A 9,941-nucleotide genomic window follows, 5' to 3' on the forward strand; every position below is an offset into this window, starting at 1 on the left:
AGTGGCAGATTTACATCTTTATTAAAAACAGTATTTACATGAATAATTCCTACATTAATCCATGTGATAGGCCTAAGCCTTATGACATGCAAAATGGCTGATCACCACAATGTGTAAGGCAAGGCATATTAAGTACATATCAGAATTAGTATTCCATTCTTTCTGAAATGCAGGACTGCAAAAAAGGCACTTAATACTCATTAATAGAAATATAGGTCATAGCACTGCCAATTTTGCAAGATCATCATTAAACTTTGTCTTGATGTCTTCAAAGCAGGGCTGAAATGTAAAATACATACACCATGTTTGACTTGTCTGTTAAACAATGAAACTGATATAACAACTGAATTTTCAATTCATCACAACACTGAAAAATTCCATCCACAACACTCACTTGCACAAGCAATCAGATACAAGAAATTCAATTGATAATTCTGGACGTTGAAATGATTTTTTAAATGGCATTTTCAAGACTGCTATAAACATTTTTTAAAGTACAAAATACCTTACTTTAAGTCATTCCATTTATATTCAAGTTGAGGTAAATATATAATGCATAAAATTACTGTACCGACCATAGACACACTACTTGTTTAGTCAATACCATTTAACAGCGACTTATCATTTCTGAAATGCTTTGTTATTCTGTACAATGCAAGACATCACACAAATTTCCTTTTTCTTAACTAAGTAGACTCTCCAACAGTCTGGCAACATACTTGTGGGAGCAGTGTGGAGCTGAGGCCACCCTCACCTCCTCAGCCAGACCACCGCACATCTGATTGCTATGGATCAATACATGTCTCTCTACTGCAGACAGATTGCTATACCAGGTACAGATTGTTGCCCGTGGCTGTACAAGGCCAGACACAGTACGACATGGAAAGGTATAGCACCAGAGATAAATTATTGTATATTGGAGCAGACTAGGAAGAGCAGAGATTAAACTAACTGTGTTTAGGGACTCTTTGGGTCAAGGTGCATCGATAAGTAGTTATGTGGATCTGCAGCCAGTCTTGCAGCAACAAGGAAACCCTGTTATGAACTGTAGGGTGTGTCATATTTGCCTTATCTAACATTCACACTCATGTCTCTTTGGGGCGCTGAAGAGGGTTGCCCTCGCTACCTCCAGAGCTAAAAGTGTCCAACTAGTCAGGGGGATCCCAGACCAGGCCAATCAGTCTGACCTAGTTGGCCTTTAAAAGGGAATCTCTATCTGAAATGTCTGAGGTATTGAGTATGTGCCTGATTGATGAGTCTTTGCTATAGTTCCGTGACTAAAAATTCAGCAAGAAGATAATCAAGCTCACAGAATCACCATATTATGGGGGAAGATAGAGAGACTTCAGTCAAGGTGAATTGTTAAATGAAAAACTCCATAATGGGAGCACCTTCAGATAGCCCAAGGAAAAAAAACAAACAAAAAAAAACATTTGTTTTCAAATGTAACAACTGTAGTGATTATCAAAATTCAATGCACATAAAAAGAGTAAAACACGAACATAACTAACCTTCAGAGATCACCTCTTCAAAAATATTAAAATCAATGAAAAAAAACAAAATGTGTTTCCATTGTAATATCCTTACATAGCTTAACATCCCATGCCAGAAAAATTAAAAGATAGCAACAATGTGACAATGGCAGGACAAGGTCTTTTTAGCTGAAATCCCTGTCTGGGAAGATGAGAGGGGCGATGAGGGTCCAGAGGTAGAGACCGAGGCCCAGCCAGCTGGAGCTCATCTTCACCCACACGGCTGGCATGCTGCTCTGCATGGCCTGGGTGCTGGTGTCTGGTCTGAGGGACAACAGAGAGAGGGCACATCAAGGTTTAGCAAAACCGATATGACACACCAAGTCTAGTTTCCTCTATAAGTTTTAAGTAGCTCAGGTGCTTTGAGTGACAATTTAACATTTGTCCCATATTTGTTGCTGTTTAGGCCTAAAATATGATTCAAGTTGAGGTTCTAATGCTAAAAATATTTCTAATTTTAATGACATCATTACTTCTAAAACAACAGACTGCACTTTTAGATAATAAACTCAATTGCAATGGTTATTTCAATTTCACATTTTCTCTTGGACTGGTGGTAATTTCCTTGCTGTGGTGGTGCGCCACAGCTAAATGAATACAGAGGAAACACTGCATTTTTCACGTGATTGGGGAACGACAAATGAGGAAAAAGCAATGCCGTGGAGTATGTTACCCTTTTTAAATTTTTAAACAAATTTGGAGACAGAGAGAAAAAGGCTATGACACTGTAGTTATGCTGAAAGCAAAAAGATGTTTTGGGTGAGGTATTACGCCCTCTGGTGTCCAGACTAGGGGCCAACAACTCTTGTAAAACAACTGAGAAAAGCTGGATGCATTTCTACACTTAGGACTTAGAGCCATGTCAACACATTCAAATTAAAATGGTTTAATTCTGTGCTGTTTTGCTCGGGACTCATCCTTTGTGTTTTCAATAATGTCAGCTTGTGCTACCATACTGTCTGGTCAGTTAACTATCACTGGGTTGTTGTTAACACATCTAATTTGCTTCCAAAAAAAGATCCAAGTGCTAATTTGCTTTTGTCCTTTCCAGATGTCTTTCATCTTCTAGTGTGCTTGTTGTATATTTATCCATTAATTACACATGGAAAACTACCCACTGGACCTCCAAGATGGCACCAGCCACAGTTGCTAGGAGATTTGCTAGAAGATGACAACTGCAAAGCCTCTTTTTTTTTTTTTTTTTCCATTTTAGGAATTATGGTAAATATCTACTTATGATTCATTCATATTAACTTGAGAGGGGCAGATACTCACTGGTACCAGTTGGTGAGGGTCATCATGATGTACAGAGAGGCCAGAAAGAGGTGAAAGTGGAAGAAGGAGTAGCTGTAAGAAACCTTTTCCTCCTCATTGTCCACAGCCCTGCGTAGCCCGTCCTCTCCTACCTCACCCTCGCCACCTGAACCCCTGCCTTCCTCAGTCTGCATCAGCTTGTTTACCTGGGTGTTACTGGATGAACGGATACTGAGGGAGAGAGAAAAGATGGAGGACGGGGTAGAACAAGATACAGAGAGAGGAAAAAAGTCAGTTTAACTTTAAACACTACAGTACATTGGAATAGTTACAAAAAATACTACTGAATTCGTGATTTAGTTAGTATTATTAAACCTACCTGGCATAGAGAGTGCAGAAGAGGAAAATAATCAAACCGACGATACCCTGAGCGTCCCACCACTGCACCTGTCCTGTGGTGCTGTCTGGGGTTTGTTCAGTTGTGCTGACGTTTGACACAAGACTCAACAGGCTGGGATTACACTTACGATCTAGACAATGACATAATCACACACAAAAGTTAGACATTGTAATAAACTTGAATTGGCTAAAGTTTCGGTAGAAACTTTAAATGTGCTTGCCTACACTGGCCAACATGTGGCCATGCACTAAACTGAATCCTTTTGCTATGCCATTTTTTTGCTATTGGTAGTTTGGTTTGTAGTTGTTTTGCTAAATGGTTGCTGTGGTATGCAGAGTGGTTGCTAGGACACTGGCAGGTGGTTACTATGGTGTTTGTCGGTGGTTGCTACGGTGTTGTGGGTGGTTGCTAGGGCATTGCTAGGCGGCTGCTATTGTGTTCCTGATGGTTGCCAAGGCATTAGTGGGCAGTTCCTACAGTGTCTGAAGGTGTTGCTATGCGGCTGCTATGGTGTTCTAGGTGATTGCTAGGGTGTTGCTAGGTGGTTGCTATGGTGTTATGGGTGGTTGCCAAGGCATTGCTTGGCTGTTGCTATGGTATTTGGGGTGGCTGCTAGGGTGTCTGGGGTGATGGCTAGGATGTAGTGGCAGCAGTGCTAGAGGCCAGAGACAGAAAAGGAGAGATACAGAGTGGCGTGGGTATCTCTGTGTCAGTGAGAGGAGACCTACTTTCTAGCTAACTCCTCCTAATGTTCACCCATTAGTGTGAATTACATCCCAAAAACATCACACTTACACTGCAAATGCGAAAAACTGTAATCATTAAGTCAGATCACTCCGAAAATTGGCACGTCACTTCTGCACCACAATGTACACATTTTTCATATTTTTTGTGTATACGTATCGCAAAATCTATGCAACATAGAGCCTCACAAAAGGTTAGAAGTTTTTTTTTTTTTAAATGGGCCAAATATCATGTATAAATGGGAATTTGAAAAAAATGGGTAAGAGGGAATGCTTAGAGTAGTAGCAGCAGACGTCTCGCAGTCTGGCCCCATGTTTTTCATGTTTGGTGTATGGGGATAACACCAAAACTCTCGGAGGAGTTCTGCGCCAAAATTTGGTGGAATAATACAACAGAATAAGAGGTGTTGCCAAAGGCAAGCACACAATAATGAGTAAGGAAAAATAAAGCAACTAGCCCTGTTTACACTTTGTATTAACATGCATCTCAGTCTTTTTATCCCATTTAAATTTATTAACAAAAAAGAAAAAAAAATGCCATGAAACACATAAGATGTCCAAATCTCCATAGTCAGGGCTCTAAAGGTGGTCAGTTGGATGCTTTTTAGTTGAAATCAGTGTCTGTGTGAGCAGTTTGTCATTATCAACAAAAATAAAAGTGACAAGCAATGTAACAACATCTTTACCTTGTGGGACAGAAAACATCCAGGATGATAATACATATTTGCATTTTGCAAAGAGAAATCAAATTCTATGTAGATAGCTCAAAGAGTCTTTAATGCCATGCATAAATGAAATTCTGATTTGTATGTGCCTAGAAATGAAAAAGTCAAGCCATAACACACTACTGAAAGGCAACTCCGCACTAACACTACATTCGCCATAAGCTTGCCACTTGTTTTCAAAACAGCATTTGCTTGGGAAAAGCAGATCACAGGACATAAGCCAAGGAACATGAGCAAACTAAGCACAAAGTAGATGCTCACTTGTATAGTGCAGCGTACAAAACTCACCAGTATTATCAACATGCTGCAGTAGCTAGGACAGCAAATGGATATTCACAACACATGTGAGTATAATCCTAAATGTGTTAACAACAAAAGTCATGCTGGAGATAGGAATGAGACTCACTTGGGTTGTTGGTCATTGCAGACCAAGTGACATACATGGTGTAGAGGGAGATGAGTGAAGCCTGGAGCAGACCAGAGTGTGGCTGGGCTTCCTGTAACATACATACAGCATCACAGGGTTTGAGTAGGCCACACCACTGCACCACTGCCTCCATAAAACATAAAATGTCCTGTAAGAATTTGGTCAGTGCAGCTCCTGGCTCCAACACAGTTGTATATGATGGGAACACCAGCACAGTTTATATTAGCATTGCTAGAGCCAGAAGCATTTCCGATATGGGTCTTGCCAGTAAACCAATGGAACCCATAATAATATACTCCAGAAAACCATACATCATTTCCCTGTAATGCTACTTTTAGTAGCACTAGATGTACCCAAAATCTAGCCAAATGTCTGAAACTTTGATTTATCGATATAAGAAAATACATCTGAACAATATTTTGCCTTGCTAAAGCCTGGTTCCTCAAGTTCTACATTAAAGGTTGGATTCAGAAATGTCACAACTATAAGACAGTATTAAATCTACAGTAAACTTAAAATGTTTTTTTTTTTGTTTGTTTGTTTGTTTTGCCATCACAAGGAACAATATTGCATCAAACAAAATCCTACTTGAGCAGCCTTGCTGAAAGACATTTTCAAATGGAAACTGATTCAAGTAAATAATGATCTATCTTGGACATGATTTAACCACTAATTCAAAATTTTATTGGCCATATGAATACAAAGTATAAGTACATCTGAGCTCTTCTGGGAAAAGGTCGGACAGGCTTATCATACAGCAATATGTAAGCAAACCTTTGACTTCCTCAAAACAAATACTGAAGTACTTGTCCCTGAATGTCACATATTGTTTGTTCCTCTGTTGAAACTCAATTAAAAGTGAAAAAGATATATTAAATCAAATGAATGAACAAAGGCATCTCTTGTTTATTAGTACAAAAGAATTAATAGAATTAGTACCAAAGAGGGAAACAGAACTACTCTCCACCATACCTGTACTTTGGGCAGGATGGAGACAATAGAGATGATGATGCTGAAGATGAGGTTAAGGCTGATGAAAACCTTGTGCTCAGTGCAGTCATTAGGCTGAGTGTAATAAATGTAGAAAAGGACCACTGCAGCAATAGCCAGGGCATAGTGGAGGATGGTGAAAGATAGCAGGCCTGGAAGTTAAAAGATGGAAACACCATATGGAAAATTGTTTCAGTAACATAAATAACAGGGAGATTACAACTATTACTTAATTATTACTGCAATTATGTGACTGCCAAGTAGCTTCCAGTGACATGAATCCTGCCCTTCAAAAACCAACAAAGAAACATCAGTAATAGCTGGTTTTAATTGAGTATGTTACCTGCAAACCAGCATTTGTTGTCACTATTTTCAGCATTCTCCACCCACACCTTGTTCCAGGAGTGGGCAAAGTCAATGAGGAGAATGAGCTGGATGAGAATGAAGATGAAGGATCCCACCACTCCAAAGTAAAACCACACTGTGAAGGGCATAGGAAGTAGCAGAGCAATGAACATAATGGATCTCATATCCTCAAACTGTCCATTAAAAATAGATATTACTTCTGTGTGTGCACCACTGATATGGGGTGAAGTCAGTGTCCCCAGTCTAAGAAACAAAGGTGTTTGAATTTAACAGTGCTTGTTAGTACCAGTGTGAAATGTTCCATCAGGGATGAAGAAAGCTCCCACTGTAATGCCAACCAGGATCAAAAACTTAAAGAACCAGAACCTGGGAAAATAAACAATTCTAATTACAAACCCACCATCAGCACAACAGCAGACAGACTGAACAGTAACGCATGCAGAGATAAAAAATTCTGCCACCCTACTGACCCACTGTGGCAAGACATTTTTGTGTCAGGCCAGTACAAACATTTTCCCTCTAGCCACAGTTGGAACATGGTGTAATGCAAATGATAAAGAGAGGCTAGGCCAATTTGAATTTCCATCCCTGAAAACATGCGTTTCACATAAGAACTGACCCATTAGAGAACTTACCCATTTTGAATAGCTGCACGTGGGTCTTTGCTGCTGCGGACATTGATCATGATTGCAGAGAAAAGGAAGAAGAAGCAGGCCATGGCAAAGCACATACGGTACACAGACTTATAGCCCACAATAACATCACAGTTAACCTGGTTTTCAAAGCCTGGTATAGTACTTCCATCTTGGCAGAACCCGGGGATCTACAAATCAGTAGAGACAAAGGAGGAAAAAAGAAAATATAAACAAACTTAAGGTTTACTAGATAGCGTTAACTACCAAGAATTTGTAACTTGGTGTTCCTGAGCATACTTCAAGGTGATGGACACACTGTACTTTCTTTTTGTTAAATACTGTGATAACAACCACTGTCTGGGACTGCATTCTATTAATCTTACTGGCTGTTTGCTAGTAGTAACCAGAAACCTCCCAATAACACTGGTAAGAATGAAATTAACTGCGGCCTACTGTTATCAAGATAAAACTATTGACTGCATCCACCTGGAAGTACCTACGCTTACACCAAACCCCTCTGCAGGAAATATGCTAGCTAATTAATGAACAAAATACAATAACAGCTGAAGGAAATAACATAATGGTCCTAGAAAACTGCAATCTCACTTTCCGGAGCTCTGCCTCCATTCCAGGAAGGATCATAATGACAGACACCATGGTCCCCAGCAGTAAAAAGAAGGAGAAAACCAATCGAGTGATGGTGGAGTTATTGGAGGAGGGACAGCAGCCACAGAGCAAACATGGTGCTGAGCCACACAGACAGGAGGCCTAGCAAAGATGAGGAGGAGGAGGAGGAGGAAGAGAGAGGTATGTTAGCAGATAACCAACCACTATTGTGTTTGCTACCTGCTTACAAAACATAACTGGCTAATAAAATAGTAATCATGATGGGGGAATTTTTAACATACATCAGCCGCTTTGTGACTCGTAAAAATAAGTCAATTTTCCTGCACTGGATCGAAGTTCACAGAGAGCATAAACTATATGACTGACTTGGTTATCTAAAAGTCTATATTTGATTTACCATAAAATGACTTGGGCCTATAGTTACTGGGTCATGAAGAAAAACTGGGACAGCAGACATCACCCTTCCCTTTGCTCTTACGAGTTAACATTAGACTAGAGGCAGGGACAAACACAGGATGACTCATAATCAAAAGCTATTATCCTGTGACTTGGTTCATGTTTACGGACACGGCCGCTGTCCAGGAACAGCAACAGACACCTGAGTGGCGATAAGTATCTGTTCCCGTATCTCTGATGTAAATAATGTCGGCCTGCCACTGACACTTCCTCAATCTTTATAATGATGTGGATCGATGATTGACAAGCCTGCTAAGATAACTTCCTCGATATAGCATACGTGAATGCACCCCAGGATAACGTTTTGCCGAAAAATAACTGACATTACTAGAGTAAACTAGCGAAACAGCTAACTGGCTAACGTTAACGTTATCTAATTTCACGCTGGCACGACTACACAAAAGCCTTGCTCAATGACAGCTGTATTAACATGAGATACTTACACAACTGGCTAAGGAACATAACGCCAGACAAGCCCCCATTTTGATATCAAAACGTCAAAACCAGGTGTGGATGGAAACGACGACCTCTGTTAGCTCCGTGAACCCCACCGCTTGTTCAGACGAGACTGGCACGACAACTACTTCCTGTCTGTGGTTTTCAAAATAAAGGTATTCACGACAACCCTAAATGACAAGTTTTTTTCAGAATAATAAATCAAGTGGCGACGAAGGAACAGATGATGGCGTAGAGTGAAATTAACCTACATTGAAGGGTTGGATACCAAAAAAAAAAAAAAAAAAAAAAAAAAAGGCAGTTATTGGCATGTATTGATTTTTTTTTTTTTTTTTTTTTTTTAATGTTTTTGATAATATACCCTTTATTCACTGACCACACTGTTGCCTTCCTTGTGGGCTTTGCTTACATCTCATGTGGGCTTTTCAGGGATGCGTCCCCATCGGATGCGTCCCCATTACACAAATAATTTACTTGCAAGTTATAAGTTTTACTTTTGAGATGACAGTTTGACAGTGAGCTTCAGTTTTTTTTCTTTCTCAAATTCGTGTTTTTGCTTGACACTAAGGAAGATTTGTTTGATCTTTTTGGCACAAATCGGATTCCATATTAGGGTAGATTTTTCCTTTAAACAAAGGCACTTATACACTGTAATAGCGAAACTAAGTTCAGTCTTTCATTGCTGTTTCCACTGCAGTGGAAACAGAATTTTTTTGATGCAGAGTGACAGAGGTACAGAGAACAGAAAGAGTAGGTGTACATATTCCGCCTTACTTCACAGGAGGAATACCAGGCTACAAACTGAGCTTAAGGAAAGCCAGTGTGTGACCTTTTTCAATTTGTCAAGGCCGTAATTTTTGACATGAAATAGCAGGCCAGCACAGGTGTAACTCATGTGATCCCTGAACATACTTTTCCCATGACTTTATTTGCTCACATTGGTTCACAACTCCTACCAAAGTATGTAGATGCAAATTTCAGTAAACAGAATGCATACATGAAAGGATATGTGGTTCATAGATACAATAAAAATGCTAAATTCAAAAGCAAATAGAAAACATACATGCAAGCACACAATGTCAGTAGATAAACAGAGATACAAATTTCAGGCATAAACTGAAAATGTATATTACATCAAAATATGACAAAGATGTATGATGCAGCTGCAAGGATTACAACTTCACTCTCATCCATTGCTGCTCCTCCATCACTCACTCCAAGGAAAGGCTTGTAGTTTTCCACTTTATCAGTGGCTGCATGTTAGGAGGAATAAAAAGGGATTCTTGTTTCAGGCTTGTAATGGAAACACAGTGAAATGCAATTATTGTAA

The 9,941-nt window shown here is 39.6% G+C and overlaps 1 protein-coding gene across 1 annotated transcript; it reads right to left on the reverse strand.

Moving 5' to 3' along the window:
• serinc2l (serine incorporator 2, like) lies at positions 1 to 8,731 on the reverse strand. Its single transcript, XM_030073401.1, has 10 exons — positions 8,599 to 8,731; positions 7,679 to 7,840; positions 7,073 to 7,260; positions 6,724 to 6,803; positions 6,415 to 6,552; positions 6,054 to 6,223; positions 5,061 to 5,151; positions 3,166 to 3,316; positions 2,808 to 3,017; positions 1 to 1,796 (listed from the first exon to the last, which is right to left on the reverse strand). The coding sequence occupies exons 1-10, from the start codon at positions 8,635 to 8,637 to the stop codon at positions 1,658 to 1,660; spliced, it is 1,368 nt and encodes a 455-aa protein (XP_029929261.1). The 5' UTR covers positions 8,638 to 8,731; the 3' UTR covers positions 1 to 1,657.
• Positions 8,732 to 9,941: the final 1,210 nt, after the last annotated feature.

The sequence above is a fragment of the Myripristis murdjan genome, chromosome 16 (assembly GCF_902150065.1).
Source record: "Myripristis murdjan chromosome 16, fMyrMur1.1, whole genome shotgun sequence".
Taxonomy (NCBI): domain Eukaryota; kingdom Metazoa; phylum Chordata; class Actinopteri; order Holocentriformes; family Holocentridae; genus Myripristis; species Myripristis murdjan.

Bases quoted from the DNA above. Each gene is read 5' to 3' on its own strand.
- serinc2l (XM_030073401.1), bottom strand. From the start codon at position 8,637: ATGGGGGCTTGTCTGGCGTTATGTTCCTTAGCCAGTTGT. The intron at 6,553-6,723 runs GTACTAACAAGC...TGCCCTTCACAG, and splicing joins TGATGGAACATTTCACACTG to TGTGGTTTTACTTTGGAGTG. The intron at 3,317-5,060 runs GTGAGTCTCATT...GTCATTGTCTAG, and splicing joins TGCAATGACCAACAACCCAA to ATCGTAAGTGTAATCCCAGC.